General features: G+C 43.2%; 1 protein-coding gene across 5 annotated transcripts in view; it reads right to left on the bottom strand.

Moving 5' to 3' along the window:
- DENND1B (DENN domain containing 1B) overlaps positions 1–18,419 on the bottom strand; it is a 158,494-nt gene extending 140,075 nt beyond the window's left edge. For 3 of the 5 annotated variants that reach the window (XM_066379883.1, XM_066379885.1, XM_066379886.1), the window contains exons 1-2: positions 15,146–15,359; positions 13,255–13,319 (exon numbers count right to left, since the gene is read on the bottom strand). In XM_066379883.1, coding sequence (XP_066235980.1) covers positions 13,255–13,319; positions 15,146–15,162 — 82 coding nt within the window. In that variant the 5' untranslated portion in view covers positions 15,163–15,359. Of the gene's footprint in view, positions 1–13,254; positions 13,320–15,145; positions 15,360–18,255 lie in introns of those variants that run through there. The other 2 variants (XM_066379884.1, XM_066379882.1) reach the window with 2 other exon arrangements.
- Between the last annotated feature and the right edge of the window lie 575 nt (positions 18,420–18,994).

Genomic DNA, 18,994 nt, shown 5'->3' with positions numbered 1-18,994 from the left:
ATTTAAAGATACCACAGTTTTTACACGCCAGTCGCATAATTTTATTTTGTGCATTTATCCGTCCCACCCTAAAGGCTGGTCCGTGAAAATATTTTCTGACATTAAACCAGTCCGTGGCCCAAAAAAGGCTGGGGACCACTGTTGTAGAATATGACTGAGTCTCCAAAATACTCCTACCAATGTTTAATAAATCACATCCTTACTTCTACATCACAACATGGAATGCACTAAGATACGGTTCATAGTTACATTTGCTTGCTCTAGAGCAGTGGTTCTCAAAGTGTGTGCCAGGGCGCACTGGTGTGCTCTAGAAGATTTCCAGATGCACCCTATGGTATTCCAGAGAAATATGTGCCTATTGGGGACCAAAAAACCAAAAGGGGTTTTGAGTTTAGATTTTTGGGGGACAGAGGTGTGGTGAATTGGCTGTAAGCTGACAGTCTGCCCAACACCACACCTCACTTGACTGATTAGGTTGCAAAAGGTTATTAAGCTGGGGTGCTGGATTGTTTACACTACCCCCCATGTTCCCTGGAAAGACTGGAGGCAAGTTTCTTCTATCCTTTGTTTGGTGTAAAGTTAAGATGATATGTATGGTGGGGGTTTTCTGCACTCAACACAATTAAGAGTAAAAAGAGAGGAAGTCTTCAATGTATTGACGAGGAAATGAGAGTTTGTCTTTCAAATATAAGCCCGAACATTGAAGAAATCGCTAGGACACATCAGGCTCATGTTTCTCATAAACACAAGAATGAAAAAACTTAAAACATTCACATTGAATTTACTAAGTCGTACTGAGAATGTATCTATATATGTAAAAAGATAATGTTTGTCTTTTTTTATTTTTTAACCCCTCTTTTTTACGAATTCTAAAAAGCATAACTCAAAAAATGTAACATAAAAATGTTTTTTAATGTCAGAATAAATTTAATTTTGTTGTATTTATTTTGTTTAATTACTATAAAAGCACACTTGGACTTTATTTTTTTTCTTTAATATTTGACTTCATTATAAATTATAACATATTTCTCAAAAATTTGTATATAGTGCACCTACAATTACTTGTAGAATTTTAAATGCACCCCGACTTCAAAAAGTTTGAGAACCACTGCTCTAGGGCAAAGTGATATTTCATTTTATAATCAGCAGAGCTCATCATGATAGATAGCTCCAAACCTGCGTCTGATTTGGGGCTGGACACACAACTCAATCATGAATGCCAGAGAAAGACGTGTGATTTTCATGAAGTTAGTCTAAGTGGGTCTCACGGAAGGAGAAGCAAGAAGTTGAAGGAAGTAAAGGGACCGGTCATGTAGCTACCTTGGGGGAGAGCATTAAAATAAACAAAAAGAACATTGGCTCCAAGTAGTGTTCCTGGTGTAGCAAGAAAGTCAGCGTGGCTATAGCCGGGGGGCCAAGAGGAGAGAACAGCAGAGGATGAGCTCAGAAAATAAAAAGAGGGCTGGCCCTGGCCAGTTTGTTCAGTGGTAGAGCGTCGGCCTGGTGTGCAGGAGTCCTGGGTTTGATTCCTGGCCAGGGCACACAGGAGAAGCGCCCATCTGCTTCTCCACCCCTCCCCCTCTCCTTCTTCTCTGTCTCTCTCTTGCCCTCCTGCAGCCAAGGCTCTATTGGAGCAAAGTTGGCCCAGGCACTGAGGATGGCTCTGTGGCCTCTTCCTCAGGCGCTGGAATGGCTCTGGACGCCCCAGAGGGGCAGAGCATCGCCCCCTGGTGGGCATGCTGGGTGGATCCTGGTCGGGCGCATGCAGGAGTCTGTCTGACTGCCTCCCTATTTCCAGCTTCGGAAAAATGCAAAAAAAAAAAAAAGAAAAAAAAAAGAGGGCTATGAACCAGGTTCTGTACACCATGATAGGTCCCTGAAACATTCTCAGTTTTTATTTGAGTGATTTGTAAAATGGCAGAAAGACGGATTCTTAAAAAGCTGAGGTTGTGAGCAAATTTCTATCCCAATACCCCATAGCTATGATATATATTGTGAGAACTACCAACAAGAAGCTGGCATCTTGTCCCTGGTGAGTTGATCACCCAGTAGAAGCACCAAAACACAATAGAATGTTAGAGCTCACAAGTGCATCGGGAAAGTCAACCTATAGCTTGTGTTTAACTGAAGAAATTCGAGTCAACAATCAGGTGCAGTGATTTACGCCAGGTAGTGCACCCAGTTCATGCTCCAGGTAGAACCAGAAATGAGCTCTCTTAGACTCGAACTTTTGCAAAACATTAAGCATTGGTCACACTGCCATGTCGTGATGATTTCCAAAGAAACCTAAACTCCCCCCCCCCCCCCCCAGAGACCTGTCCTGTGTTTCTGAGGGAAGGGGTGGAAACCAAAGCGAATACCTAAACAGATAAGGAAATCCAATGGACTGGGAGATAAAGGGCCTTCTGTGTTTTGATAAGAAAAGCATTCAAAGCTTTTCCTATAAAGACTGCATTTTCACCCTCACAAAGAGACTCTGTTTTCTGGCATTTCTCACGACTACGAAGAAAAAGGATGAGGCAAGTAAATCATTATCCGATGTGTTGATAGAGTTAGCTAGCCTCTCTCAGGTCAAGTGCACACACCACTGTCCGCTGGAAAATACCATCTCACACCCAGACGTCCTCTCCCTGGAGTAGCAGCACTTAAGAAATATTCCAAGAGAATTCAAGCATATATCCCCGACAGTCGACACTGCCAACTCCACCCAACGAATGTTCTATGACCCAAATAAGTATACAAGGTGATAACAATGATGTCCTCTTCATTTATACATATTCATGAAGTGAAAAATCATTCAAGCAGTTTTAAACTATTAACATTATGTAAAGTAGATGCTAATATTTGTATACTGTTATCTACATTAGAACAAGCCCAAGATGAGACGTTGTCAATATACAATGCTTAACAAGCTTTTATACAAGTGTGAGCCTAACCATGTCGATTATATCTCAATAAAGCTGTTGCTTTACAAGAAAAAACTAAAGATATCAATAATTACATTTAATGTAATTGTACTAAACACTGACTAAAGGCAGCAGTATAGGAAAAGGAAAGCCAAATTTAAACATATTAGATATGTTTAAATATCGAGATACCTAAACCCTTAATTAATTCCCATTCTAATCACCCGCTAGGTTGTCAATATTAACTCTTAGAAGTTTGAAAATCTGCACAGAGAGGGAATTCCCACTTCCCTCCTGAAGTTCGTGCATGTGAAAAATTTGGAAACAGGGATGCAGATGGAAGTCAAATTTTAACTTCCTGCTTAATCCTTCTAGATGCCAACCAGTCTTCCAATAAGTACCCTCAGGTTTAGGGCAACAGAGTTTGATTGTCTGCCAAACATCCTTTCTGAGCGAGACTAAGTCAGCCCAAGATGCAGGAGCCTCTCCCATTCTCCCTGTTCTGACACTTGTCCAACATTAAATGAAGGATGGAGAGTTCTGTGTCATCAGCTGGTCACATACAACCCTTCTTCCCTACTGGTCACATACATCAAAATAGGAGGGAAGTCCTTCATCAGACCTGTGGACCTCTGTCCCTTGAAACAGACATTTCACTACTGATCATACTCAATCAAAAAAGCAGGCATTGCCCTGGCCGGTTGGCTCAGTGGTATAGCGTCGGCCTGGCGTGCGGGGGACCCGGGTTCGATTCCCAGCCAGGGCACATAGGAGAGGCGCCCATTTGCTTCTCCACCCCCCCCCCCCTCCTTCCTCTCTGTCTCTCTCTTCCCCTCCCGCAGCCAAGGCTCCATTGGAGCAAAGATGGCCTGGGTGCTGGGGAGGGCTCCCTGGCCTCTGCCCCAGGCGCTGGAGTGGCTCTGGTCGCAGCAGAGCAACGCCCCGGAGGGGCAGAGCATCGCCCCCTGGTGGGCAGAGCTTCGCCCCTGGTGGGCGTGCCGGGTGGATCCCAGTCGGTCGCATTCGGGAGTCTGTCTGACTGTCTCTCCCCGTTTCCAGCTTCAGAAAAAAAAAAAAAAAAAAAAAAGGCAGGCATTCATTTTATTTAGACTGTCTGCGCTGAGAGTCTCCACAACAATTATTTTTCACAATATTCAACCTCCTCTACGACCTTCCCTTGTCTCTTCAGCAGAAAAATAGGTTTGAAGGGCACTCTCTATCAGAACAAGAAAGACCATAACTTTTCCAAACAAAATAAAGTATTTCATTAAATGTATTTTTAAGACCATAAAAGAAACAAAAGATTTTTATAAACTAAATAAAAGAAATGAATATTAAAAATAAAAGGAAGCAAAGTACAATGAAAATTAAAAATACTAACGAGTGAAGCTAAAACAATGAGAGCCTGACCTGTGGTGGCGTAGTGGATAAAGCATCGACTGGAATGCTGAGGTTGCCGGTTCAAAACCCTGGCCTTGCCCAGTCAAGGCACATATGGGAGTTGAAGCTTCCTGCTCCTCCCCCCTTCTCTCTCTCTCTCTCTTTCTTTCTCCCTCTAAAATGAATAAATAAATAAAAATAATTTTTAAAAAATAAATAAAACAGTTCAAAGGAATATAAAAATACTAAATTGAATGTCTCATAAATGAAAGACTAAGCACCACATACACCAAAAAGTAAAAGTGAAACAAGGCATAGATACAAGTTCCAAAATTTAACAGCTCCACACCGATGGCAGGAGGTGACACTGACCGTGAGCAGGCCTCTGTGGGGCCCAGCTAGCTGCTGGTTACAGACCCCAGAAATAAGAACTAGAGCCTTTAGTCCTTCCTTCGGTTGCAGAAGATTCAACACCCCTATTCTTCCATGTAGGAGGAAGATGGCTCCTAGCATTGAGGTCTACCTTAGTCACCTCAGCTGACCCAGAAATCAAACAAAAGTATCCGTCCCCTATAACTCAGAACAAGTATTGACAAGCTCCTTAAAACAATACATAAATTAATGATTGTAAAGTCAGCCATATCTAAGAAAGGTAAATTCCAGTCATATTTAAAGTTTCATTGTAAGGTAAACATGTTAGGCTAAATCTGCCATATATATTAAACAAAATACAAACCATACTGTTTCTAAAAATTAAAACACCATATAAATATGAACAGTAAGTCACGGTCAGTTGATACTGTGCAGCCTCACTGAGATGACCGAGAAGGCAGTGCAGGGGTGGCCAGGGGCTTCATTTTCAATACCTGATCACCACTGAAAACACAGCACAGGTGAGAAAGTAGCAGACTAAGACACCAGGAGTAAGGTGGAAAATCTGATGTGAAGGCCATCCCCTCTCTTCTTCCCACCTCCATCTAAAAACAAAAGGCCATAGCCAATCAGGATACTATCCCTGGGGGAAGTGAGTCAAAAACAAAAAATTTACCAAGAGACTTTTAAAATTTCCAAGTCAAGTCAACTATAAATAAAGGGATTTTATAATGGATTTAAGAATTCAGGACAGTAACATTAACCTCAAAGGCCAAATTTAGGACAACAGCATATATAATACAGTATACAGTAGATTTATTATGTCTTCAGCTATTAAGCTGTAAATGTAACAAATATTTACAAATTAAAATTGTGATTTTCATATAATAGTCCTTTCTCATAGTTCTTTTTAGAGTAAACATTGTCACTACTAAATGCAATAGAAGAGTGAGTAAAACTATGTTTACAGTTGTGCATATGGAAAATAATACAATAATTCATAAACAGTAATATGAGAATAAATGTTCTTGTAATCATAGCTATGAGCCTACTTTCACCCACCCCCTGTAATAACCATTAAAAACTTGGAAACTAGTATTCTTTTACATAATCCTCAACTTACTGTTTCTTCTAGAACATGTCTAAACCTATATACAGTGAACCCAACCAACACGTAATCTTGATGAAGTTTTGTTGTCCCTTGTCAATAATTAGTCTGCAGATACCATCACCAAAATCGCATATTGCACAACACAACTACAACTCTAAAACATAATCATGTCCTCTGGACCAACAAGAACAAAACAAAAAAAGATTACACATTATTTTCTAAAAAAATCAAACAAATTAACCTCACTAATTGCTCATAAGTATTAAACAGGAAATACCATTTTAATTTATATAAAAGAGTAAAAAGGACCCAGACCTTAAAAAATACCCCAAATATTACACAACTTCCTCTTCTAAACATCATATCCAAAATATACCAGAATATTAAAAATAGAAAGCTACTTAAGAATTTTTTCTGAACCACTTCTATACAGGTTTATTCAAAAGAAACTCAACAGTCAACAAATCTTTATAACGCATAGACTCCGTGGACTTATCGTGTCCCACATACTAAGACACATCTGGACTTATTTCATTGGTTTCATTTCAACCCATGTGTTCTGCATGAATTCATAAGTCACTTTCAGTCATCTTTTACCAAAATCAGTAAGTCTAAATGTTACCATTAAAATTATATAGGATTGTTTCATTTTAGTTAATGTTCAGTTTGAACACTGAGCACATCCCTATTGTGGTGCATTTCTGCTACCAAACCAAGACAAAACAGTTTTGAAATGACTAATTTCTGGACACTTCTACATTTGCAGAAGACCATCAGATATACTAACCTTAACAGCACCATGCTTTATTTTCAGATTTGAATGATAAAGAAGAAGGAAGTGAGAGAGGAAAAGGCCCTATCTGATCGTTACCAGTTTTGCCTACGAAGTTACAGGATCTGTGGTTTATCAACAGTCCCTTATAAAAAAAAAATTTTTTTTAAATATCAAGCACCTATTGCTTGTGATGATAAAAATCTTTAGCCTTTTTAAGTTCTTTATATTAAAGCTTTTGAACATATTTTTTAAATCCAAGACAGGTATTGAAAATCCAGCACGATCTTTTATTAATTTCACTTTAATAACAGAGTATAACTTAAGTCATTAGTGAACATCAGCTGTGTGAAAGTCACCCTCCAGAAGTCTGCAAGACATCTGAAGAGGTGCATGCCCTCCCAAATCCTGAAATCCAGCGATTAGCACAAGCCAGGGCAATAAAGACCAAATTCAATACAGAATGCACTGGCACGAGGCAGATGGCAAAAGCATTATTATTCAGTAACTTCTTTTTTAGCATCTCTTTCACGAATTTCACCTCTTCAATAATGTCGTTTAAACTTCTAAAGAAGAGATGAACTTCATAACAACTATTAAACTCCCAAGACTGTTGACACATCCACTCCCTTTCTTTCAAACCCATCTCTGTGCCTTAAACACGAAGTTTCAACCATTCAGCAAATATTTGCTGAGCACGGACTTTGGGTCAGATACTGTTTTAGGCTCTGAGGAAACAGAAAGGTACCCAACCTGCTGCCAAGGTAACAGCAGCAGAAAAAGTGCTTCTTGATCATTTTCATTAAAAAGAAACAGTTATACCAAAAGCAATGTACCCTTAACTTTGAGCCATTCACACAAGCTTTGGAATAGGAATGAAAACTCCACCCAACTTTAGGCAACACGTGGTACCCATCTGGGCACTGACAAGATGTCACATTGTGCCTCGCTCCATCAGTTCAGAACTCTCTCCCTGCCTGTCACCTCTCCCATCCAACCCTTGACCCCCCAAGATTCACACACAGAGCTGAGCTCAGGGCCCTCTTCACACTAGTGCCACATTAAATCTAGACCCTGCTTGGCAGGAATGAGAAAATACAAGTTTCCTTGACTTCAACAACCTCAGGTATAAAGTTAATGCTTTCAGTCAAGACGACTATAACTTAAGCCCATGCAGGCGGATCAAGATGGTGTCAGAAAGAGTTCTTTAATGAACATCAAGCTGAAGCCAAAACCTGATCACCACATTTCACTCACAGATTTTTTTCCCCATGTTGGGTGATAGGTAAAGTGCCCTAACCCACTTCATTGTATGTGTGATTCACTAAAGCTCTACTGTCTAAAATGTCAGGGTTTTGCTGGGTTTGGGTACATGTGTGGAGGGTGTACACAGGTTTTAAGACAGCCTCCAAATACTTCCACATACAGCAACTGTCCCAGTAAATCTTGTCATATAAGAAGTAAGATATGGGTCCCAAATAGAAAATCATGAGCACAGGGCACCCCTAAATAGCCCAGCCCCAGATACACACATTTGTTCACACACATCTAATGTCCCTGCTACCGTCACATAGACACAAGGTCACTTCCACACCAACCAGCTCTCCGTGAAGTGGTCCGATCAATGTTCATTTGCTCAGCGGACAGGCACTGTGCTTAGGTCCATTTTCTTTCATTCATTCTGTCCATATTCACCAGACATACCGAACACCAGAATAAACCTTTTCCTTCAAGACACAAATCAGCAACTTGGAGCCGATTCTAAAAGAGCTTATTTTAAGCAGGGCCAGTAGACACTCAGACACAGGTTTGGACTGTATGTTCCTACACTGAACATGTCTGTAAGAACACAATGACTGCTACCTACAGGCAGATTCTGTGTCAACAGTATCCCTGACACAAAAAGTCATCAAATGCCAAGTGGGCTCAGAAATACCTTTTTGCAACAGGCATGGGGGTACTAAGTTAGGATTAATTGTCTAAGTGCTGATTTAAGAAAAGAGAAAGAGCCAAGTCAAGCTGTTCACACGTTATGGAGATCAGAGAGATGGCTACACTTTCTCTCAGCCGAATGGGCCAATAAACGTGGAAAGTTGGTAGCAAAGCAACAAGAGACTCGTTCCTAAGAGAAATCCTTCCTGCTGAAAGGAAAGAAACAAAGAAAACAAGATTTGCTAAAGAGGTGCTGAAAACTACAAATACATAGCCAGACCTCTTAGATCACAGATTCACTCAATATGGAGATGTAAAACCAAAAATAAAAAGACAAAGAGGAGTGGTGAGGGAGGGGCATCTCCTGAGCCAGAGTCAATAGGCACAAGGAAAAAGTTAATATTTTATGTGGAATTTGACTCTCTTCACTAATTTCAGGGAAGATACCACATTCCTGTGGGGTTTTTTCTTTTTACATACCTGTACCCCATAGAACTTCCTCTAACATTTCCTCACATGATCAGAAAGCACCTTATCTATACTAAGTTTATACAAGATTAGGAGAGGCAATAGACCAGTGGGTTTAAAAAAAAATAGATCAAATAGACTGAAAAGCAATAGATTAAAACTGTAGGCTCTGGAGCCAAACCACTTGGCAAGTTTCTCCTTTTCTCTGCTTTGGTTCTCCATGCACAAAACATAGAAAACCACTTCCCATCTCTTAATCAGCCCATGTGAAACACCCAGAATCGTGCATAGACCACCGCCATGTAAGGATCAGCTGCTGCTGCTATTACTCCGGAAAAACTAGCAACAAAACACAGAAGAGGAAGCTGACCAAGGACCAGGGCCACGGCCTCAGAGGGAGGAAAACCCCAAGACGAGGCATCTCCCCTCTTCCACAGAGGAAACACTACTTCTCCGTTTTCTCCGCAGTCCAGTCCCTTCGGGGTAGGTCGGGGCAGCGTGGAGACAGAAAGTCCTGTTATTAGCAGTGAGAAGCGGCCCCCGGGCTGGCTGCTCTTCCCCAACTGCTGGGAAGCAACAAAGACAGCACAGAAAAGTGACAGCAGCCACGGGCTTGGAGAGCCACCAGGAGCAGCATTATGAGCTGAATGTTGGCACTGCCCTCTCGGGTGGTTGGAACAGAAGTAACTACGGAAGCTGCCCTGCCAGGAAAACAGCCAGCCTAGGGAAAACCCCCAGATCTGACTCCACTCACAGACAGGAGACGAACTCCACTCACAGGCCAGGAAAGCCGCCCACGCCCTGCATGGCTGTCTTTGAATTTGCAGGGGCCCCTCTAGGAAGCCACTGCCCGGTGTTGTTTTCCAAAAATTCCATGTGACACTTTGTAAACAAGTCCAGATAGACCAGATGAAGAGGATCACCTGGAAAGTGCTAGCTATATCAAGTGATATTTCCACTTCTAGTGCCATTACAAATCATGCACTGAAACCTGGTGAACAGTCATCTGTCTGTGAGGATGCTTACGATCTAAATTATTCAGGATACATGAAAGCATCAGCGATGTCTCCATTGAAAAGTGAACAAGAGAAGCATGTCAAGGATCTTGCCCTGGTGTTTCCAAATCCTGGCATAAATCAAGCTTACCCTGAGCATCATCATATTTTTGACTGGATCCAACAGTCATCCGAAAGTAAACTAATGTGCAAAGGAACTCAAAGCGCATTGTAATTGATTTCCCGACATCTATTCTAAGCCAAGTGTTTATAGTCCATCAGTCGTGATCACCTCCCCAGGCACCCCTCTACTGCAACACCGTCAATGATGACTTCTGGCATGGTCAGGCCCGGACCAGCCTGGGTCCCTGGGATTCAAAGTCCTGGCGGATTCCGGGGAAGAAACTTCCTGGCTCCAACGAGGGCCATGAAAAGCGGGCCATGAAAAGCGGAGATGCAACTTCTCTGATTGCCATGCTACCGCCACAGGATTCCGAGCCTTCCGATCCCACACTGGGGGGAGGGGGCAGACCCGAGATGAAGATGGAGCCTACAATTTCTATGACCTACTGCTAGACCTCCTCTTCCAGGAACTAGCAGGTCTCTTTACTGTCTAAACTGATTCTACATCTGTCCCCTAAAGCATCCTAATTTACCCATTTCGTTTTTCAGGTCTATTCCTGCATTAACAACATCCAGGTTCCTTTACACAGTAGCAAAAAAAAAAAAAAAAAAAAAAAAATCCTACTTTACACTGATGCATATATCAGACTCTTATTTAATAGATTTTTACTGACAGTTAAATAAGAATAGTGCAGTAACTTTAAATAAATTATTATTCTTTAATAATTTCTAGGCATTTTCCATTTAATATGTATCAAAGTAAAAAAAATAATTAAAAAAATATTTGGAAACATCATACTCTCAATTTCACACCCCTTAGCTAGCATCAGGGCAGGCGTTTTTTTGTTTGTTTGTTTGTTTGTTTTTTGGGGAGTTTTTTGTATTTTTCTGAAGTTGGAAACGTGGAGGTAAGTCAGACAGACTCCCGCATGCGCCTGACCGGGATCCAACCGGCATGCCCACCAGGGGGCAATGCTCTGCCCTCTGGGGCATCGCTCTGCCGCAATCAGAGCCATTTTAGCACCTGAAGCAGAGGCCACAGAGCCCTCCTCAGCGCCCAGGCCAACTTTGCTCCAATGGAGCCTTGGCTGCTGGAGGGGAAGAGAGAGACAGAGAGGAAGGAGAGGGGGAGGAGTGGAGAAGCAGATGGGCACTTCTCCTGTGTGCCCTGGCCAGGAATCGAACCCGGGACTCCCGCACGCCAGGCTGACGCTCTACCACTGAGCTAACCGGCCAGGGCAGGGCAGGCGTTTTGAAGACTGATTTATACTATAAATCTACTATAGGACAGATTAACATTGAAGCTGGATAAACTATGTGTGGATTTGAGTCTTCAAAGAGAACTTGGTTGGGCCTGAAAAGTATGCAAATGGACAAACACCTCAGTACCTGGAGACCAGCAGCAGATTAGTCTTTTGAATCAGAAAAGGCTCCCAACACCCTCTGCTCACCTCTTGACCAGGACAGAACTGGGTACTGCCATTGTTCCAACAGGACAAAGGTGCAGCAGGCAGAGCTGTTGGGGCTAGGAATGTGTGTGACTTCCTACCTAAAATTAGTCATGCCCGTGTGTCCCCACAGCTGGGCGGGCTCCTCTATTTTAAGGTGTGTAGCTCCAAATTGCTTAAGACCACATAATTGCTTTAAAAGGGGAGAAAAAAAGCATATAATTACTGGGCAGTTTCTGCAGCTAGGAGTGTCAGCCGACTGTCCACCAGGAATGGACAACTGGTCTCCATAGACCCCGCATGCCATCAGCCCGCTGTCCAGGGTCCGAGGACGCTGTCAGGCCAACCACACTGGCAGTATCCATGAACACACATCACACAGGGCACACTGGTAAGAAAAGGAGCAGGGAGATCGCCCTCATTCTTCTCCACCATCACACACACACACACACACACACACACACATACACACACACACACACACACATACACACGACAAAAATGGGGAAAATACTGACAAAGGTCACTATCCCCAAGTATTCCTGTCTTTTCAGGAAGCTGAATAAAACTGACAGCTGAAACTCTTCCAGGAGATGTCACTCTGCTGTCTACCTTCCTCGGAAAGCGCTAAGCTACTGATGTAAAACCCCACGGGACGGGCTGTTCTGGACACCTAGGAAGAATTGGTGTGGCTCTCACTATACCGGCAGAGAATTTCCACTGATGTTTTAAAAAGGAGCTTGTTAAGGCCAGTGGCCAAGGCGGGGCAGGTTCACGCTGGATGCAGGCAGATGGTAGAGGAACTGTGGACCCGGAAAGCGCAGGGCCATTCCTGTTTAATAGAGTCTCCCAATGGTGGACAAGTACACAGGCAGGAAAACCGCTTCTCTGGCAAATGAACAGCAAAAAGGGGCCCTCACAGTGGTGGGCAGGCCATCCGCCCTGAGTGTAAGCACCTATAGCCTTACACAGACCATACACATGTGGTGCTGCCATGTGCTCACGCACCTATCAGGCAACATGTTTGCAGCCGGTAAACCAACGTGAGCAAGCCTAACACAACTGTTTTCCCAACAGAGCTTCCGTATTTCTCCATGTATAAGACGCTCCCATGTATAAGATGCACCTTAATTTTGGGGCCCAAAATTTGAAAAAGTAAAATGTATTACATAAAGTTACTGAACTCAAGTTTTATTACATCATAAAATTCATACAATTCCTCATCACTGTCTAAACTCCCATCTATTAGCTTGTCCTTATCTCTGTCTGATGACGAATCACTGTCTTCATATATTGCCTCGTCCTCAGTTCCATCTATGGCATTTGAAATGCCACTCTTCTTAAATGACTTGACAACCACTGTATAAGAAGCACCCAGTTTTTAGACCCCAAATTTTTCGGAAAAGGGTGGGTCTTATGCACGGGGAAATATGGCAAATTTCCAAAGATGAAAGAAAAATGAAAAGGCGTGCCCTCCCACCAAACCTTTATCTACCAACATGAGGCTGAGGTATAAATTGTATGGATAGCACACACCTGAACATTAGGCTGCACAGGTAACATTCATGATTTCTACACGCTCAGGGCCAAGACCTAGCATCTATTTGATTTCCAGCAACATGAGACCATAGGTACAGAGTACACATGGAGAATTTTCATCCCGAAACTCCCATGCCCCAGGCGTCTACCATATAAACCCTTGTTTTGAAGGACTGGATCATTTTAAGAATTAGCTAAACACACATACCTTCATTTTCAGAGGTGTGACATTTCACGTTCAGTACCAAGTCAAAGGTTCTTTCTGGATTTTCCCTAAATGAAAAAGACCTTCGTTATATTTCTTCCCTATGGCATATATAAGCATCTCTATAAGGTCAATAGGTTCATAACTCTAAAAGTGAATCTTGTTCTTGTCTCAGTAGATGCTGTATCAATTCTATGTCCACAATGTAGCAGAAATGAAGGTGCCCCCCCAGTTTAGCAACTTACAAGATCTGAGACTTAGGAGTTCTGTGACTTGGGGCAAAACATTTAACCTCCAAGCCTGTTTTTTCACCTATATAGTACCTTGGTCACACCACAGAATAATTATGAGGACTGTAAATTAAGTAATACACCTGGAAGGACATTATAAATAATTAAGTAATTAACGTACACCACTGTCTTTCTTACTGAATCAAAACAGAATCCTGCAGAGCTCAACAGCAGGGTCTCAGACTTTCTTCAAAGGACTCCTAATATAAGTGTAAATTACAATAACCTGGTCCCACCTGCCACCTTCTAGACTGCCATGAAACATTTATAACGCTCCTTAAATGCGATGCTTTGTCCGTATTTTTATTGAGATGTAAACACTCTTCTTAAGCATGTTTCATATAGCAGGGTATACAGAGACTCCAAGGCCAACACAAAAAGCTGAGTTTTATGCCAGTTATTTTTGGGGAAATTGGACATCTGTCTCCTGTTTCGATTTCTCCTCTGGGAACAGTATGGTTGCTTTGCGTCATTCAGAAAAGATCAACTCCTTACTAAGTTCTCCTACATTCAACGTATTCATTGGCTTAGCTTCAAAAAGTGAATTTAAATCTATTAAAATACTTTTTTTTTTTTTTTTTTTCAAAACAGAGCTCTGTTTTCATCTCTTTCTGCTGGACCATACAAGATTGAAGTCTGATTACCACAATGTCCACGTGACCAAGGTGTTAATATATTTTAGTTTTTCCTGGTAAGGAGACCTTCGTTTGTTTGTACATGGGCTGTTTTTAACATCCACTTCCTCCAAGACACTCCTACCACTTTGGGCTTCTAAATAAACATTCCTTTTTCTTTTTTAAGTTGCATTTACAAGACAAGACTCTAGAAACAGGAAGTGACAAGCCATACAAATTAATTTGCCAATATACATTTCCTCCCACTATTAACTTGTTTCAGTGGTGATAATCTGACTAGGGGGTGTGGGGACCACCTCCCCCATAATCCAACTAACATCAAAGAGTATAGTTTGTAAATCTTACCTCGCCCCCTTCCCTACCCCCAGGAGGTCAAACACTGCAGAAAATCATTCTAAATTACAAAATTTTCCTAACATTCCTTACTATGTCTCTTAGGCGTAAAAAAAAAAAAAAAAATTGTCTACGTTACACTGTGACATTTTAGGAAGCCTTCCACAGTAATACAAATATACACGATATTCATTATTTTAAAGTCGCGGGGCGAAGGGAGGGGGAATAGTCAGGAAAGAGGAGTAAAGGAAGAAAGAAGAAATTCTTCGCTAAGTAACTTTCAGAAGAGAAAACAGGAAGCAAGATCGCCGCAGGGATTCAAACTGCCTTCGCCCTCCTGAAGGTCCCGGGGCACAGCACGCAGGGCTGCAGGCTGGGCTAGCCGGTGAACATACTATCTAAATGGATGCGGGTTTCGCAAGCTCCCCGCCCCGACTCCGGGCGCGTCCCCCTGCGGGAGCGGCGGGAGAGGAGAAAAACCCCGGAAGGGCCTCGCTGGGGACCGCGGGGGGGAAACCCGGCGCGCTGACCGGTCGGCCCCGCGGAGGAGCCCCAGGACAACGCGGGGCGCACGGTGGCGACAGTGGCGCCCGCCCGCCGGGGACGTGGCCAGGCTCGCGGCCTACGCGCACTCACCGCGTCCTGCTGTCCATGGTCACATGTCGCGCGCGCTCGGGGATGGCGCGGGCCGGCGGCGGCTCACAGCGGCCAGGTGCCCATGTCGCCGCGCCCGGCCGCGGCCTCTGTGACAGCAGCGGGCGCGGCCCGTGCCCCCGCCGCCCGGGGCCTCAGTTCCTGCGCCGCCGCCGCCGACCAGGAAGTGGGCGGGGCGAGGGTGGGGTGGGGGGCGGCCGCACCTGAGCACCTGACCACCGCGCTGCCCCTCCGCGTCCCGTCCTGCCACGCGGGTGCGCCCCCGCTGTCCCCGGGGACAGTGCCTCTGCTGGCGGCGCTTTCCACGCAGAACTGGACTCCCAGCGCCTGGGCACCGCATGCTGTCCCCGACGCGCCTGGGGGTGGGGGCGGGAGGCGTTTCCTGTCATTTCGCCTGCACCTTATCAGCCTGGACTCCCCTGCTGCCCCTTCAGCTATGGCCTGGGGGCCACGATTTGAAATCCAGGGCCACCCCCTCCTCAGGCAAGGACGTCCACCCACGTGCACCTGCCAAATAGGCCGCGTAGGTAACCACAGGTCAGGGTGCCACTCGCCTGCACACGTGGGGTGTCACAGACCTCCCTGCAAATGCAGCACAAACAAGGACTAAGTTTTGAACACATAGTGGCAGGTGGCATTGAAGACCTTCTAGAGAGCCCATAAAGCCAGAGGTCCAGGGGCAACTAGAAATGCCCAGAGCATGAGGTAGGAGGTGAACAGGTATGTGCACCATTTGGGGGCTTGTCATAACTCCAGGTGACATATATTTTGATCAGCACTTTATAGGTGGTGACACAGCAAGTTAGCCCAGTGGGTAACAGGGCAGTCCACCTGACGCTGGTGAATGACCTCCCCCTCACACACCTCTGTCTGTTCTAGCCCTCATCGGGGGGATCCTCGGATAAGACGTGGAAGAAAAGTCTCATCAAGAACCTGCTAAGGACTGTCCATGGCTGGACACTTACAGACACTTTCTGGAGACTTCTCCCACTAACAGTAACTACCTCTGACACCTGGTCACCATGTTTGTCACCCAAACAGGGGAGGCTGCCAACTTGATTCTTGCAAGAGGAAACCAAATGTAGTCTGAAAAATGTGAATCATGACAGGTCCCAGTCAACCAAGGAGACTCAGAAGCTCAATTCAGAATTTAGACTCAAGGGCCTAAAAAGAAACTCAGCTACACCCATTTGAAATGTTCTTGCCAAAGGTGGGTGTTACTTGGGCAACGCAACCAGGTACATTGCAAAGCCACAGACCCAATAATCCAAAATGAGAACAGGACATTAGAGGAAACAAACAAAAGAAAAAAATAAGTTATGCTTTAGCAGAATGTGTTGTCATAACTTGACTCTGGATGAGACACTTAACTTCAATTTCTCAGTTCCTACATTTGTAGAATTGAGAATAATTAGTTGTATATCACATGAACAATGCAATGTTCGAGTTTAAAATTGCTACAAATTTTGTCTGACCTTTTCAGAAATTATTCTGTGGATTTCAGTTTCACAATTAGGCCACCTGTACCACAGACATTTCTTCTCCCCCAAATCAAACTGTGTCTACCCATGAACTGACTATACTGCAAAAGCTTGAAAAAAAAATTCTGTGAAATAAAAACCACTTCTGCTCCAAGTGTTACTAAATTTCTAGAACTTCTCCTTTCATTATAATTAATTCTCCTCCAATAAAAGGAACCTACCTGGGATGCCCACACAAGTTTTTAATTTGTGCTGTGGACATAGGAATGCATATGTTTTCCCCACCCATTTGTTGGGATATAAGTGATAGTTATACCCCTAGCATAATAAAATATTGTTTGGGTTTTTTTTTTTAATTTATTTTAGATATATGAAGGGAAAATACTACATAGGCACAAACCAAACAAGTATTTTTAAATCAGCTTTAAAGTTGACCATAATCAAGAGATTAATTGATCTATTTTGATATTATTCAGGTAAAAGGGGTAGATATGCATATGGGCAAAATTTGCATGATTTGTTAAAAGTTACTGAAAAAAAAGAGAATTTTGTATACACTTATCTTGGTGATCCGTTTATTTTAACCAGTGGTATAAATTTAGCAGCATTTATTTGTTATGGAAGAAAAATTCTTTGTATAAAGTATTTAAACAAGTCCAAGCTATTTTTGTTTTCTTTGTTTTGTTGTTGTTGTTATTGTTGTTTAGAGGGGAGGGACAGAGAGGAAGGGAGAGAAATGAGAAGCATCAACTTATAGTTGCAGCACAGTAGTTGTTCATTGATTGCTTCTCAGATGTGCCTTGACCAAGAGGCTCCAGCAGAGCCAGTGACCTCTTCCTCAAGCCAGCGACCTTGCACTCAAGCCAGCAACCTTCGGCTTCAAGCCAGTGACCTTTGGGCTCAAGCCAGCAACCATGGAGTCATGTCTATGATTCCACCCGCAAACCTGCGACCTCAGAGTTTCAAACCTGAGTCCTCAGCATCCCAGGCCAATAATTTATCCACTGCGCCACCACCTGGTTGGCATAAACAAGTCCAAGTTCTTGAAGTCCTCAGAAAACCACCTTGAAAATATTTTAGTGGGACCTGCCCTTTAGGATCAACTGATGAAGTGTTGTTTAAGAACACTCTCCAAGCACATTGCTTTGTATACTTAGTCGCAATATCATTATTTTGAATGGAAAGGAAAATCTCCTTCAAAATGACATTTAAAGAGTACTTTTTAGATGGAGAAGAAAGTAGAGGAAACAATTTAGGAGCAAAAATCTCTCCTGAAAGTCTGTTTCTCCAAGTTACTGTCACATCTCCTATAGCCTGTAAAGTTAGCGTTCTCTGTTCATTTGAAAGTCAAGTCCAAAAAATTTTAAAAATAGTCTTCCAGTTTGGGAACAAAAGGGATGAGATCATTCCTAACATCTTTATTACCTGATCTGAATATATCCAAATATTTATAAAATTCAAGTGGGAAGTGGTATCTTTTGCTTTTGTGGCTAAACAGTTAGTGGAAAGCATAGCAAAAGTCTCCAAGACCAGACAGCAAAGAGACCCCCATTCACAACTCCCTTTTCAGATGATTTGCTGAAAATTATAGCATCAAATGCTCTTTCTTACCTCTGACTGCCTTCTGCCGTTTCTCCTTTACCATTGTTCTCCAATCTTCCAGACATCGGAAAAGTTAAAACAGTCCTTGCAGTTCAGAAGAAAGGTTAGAACAGAGTATCCCCCCCCCCCCAGACTGTAATCAGAGAAGTCCAATTTTCTTCCCGGACCCTTTGAGGAGCCTCACTTGGGCCATAAGAAACAGGGCGGTGTATGTGTGTTACCCTGGGTCACTCACTGGGCAAGACTCTCCTGACCCCACCCACCAGACACTCCCGTGAAGAAAAACATGTTCATTGTATGGCAAGTCTGCCCACGCCCGTTCAGTGCTCTCGGGAGAGCAAGTCATCACGTCCGATTAGCAATGGCGTTAGCACATCCACCGTCCAACTGAATCAGCAAACCCTCTAAGTAACCCAAATCCTAATGATAGAGGAATTGTCAAAACACATTCACATTCCTGTGGGCCACGTGCTGCTCTCTTGAAATACGAGAACAAAACGAGCCTGACCTGTGGTGGTACAGCAGATAGAGCCTGGAATGCTAATGTCGCTGGTTGGAAACCCTGGGCTTGCCTGGTCAAGGCACATACAAGAAGCAACTATGAGTTGATGCTTCCCACTCCTTCCCCCTGCCTTTCTCTCTCGAAAGTCAATAAATAAAATCTTTAAAAAAAAAGAAAAAGAAAAAGAACGACACAAAACAGGACATATCCTTTATATGATCAACTTCAAGGAGAAAAAAGAAGACA

Source organism: Saccopteryx leptura, chromosome 1, assembly GCF_036850995.1.
Source record: "Saccopteryx leptura isolate mSacLep1 chromosome 1, mSacLep1_pri_phased_curated, whole genome shotgun sequence".
Lineage (NCBI taxonomy): Eukaryota > Metazoa > Chordata > Mammalia > Chiroptera > Emballonuridae > Saccopteryx > Saccopteryx leptura.
The sequence above is the reverse complement of the archived record's forward strand: the minus strand, read 5'-3'. Positions and strand labels throughout refer to the sequence as shown.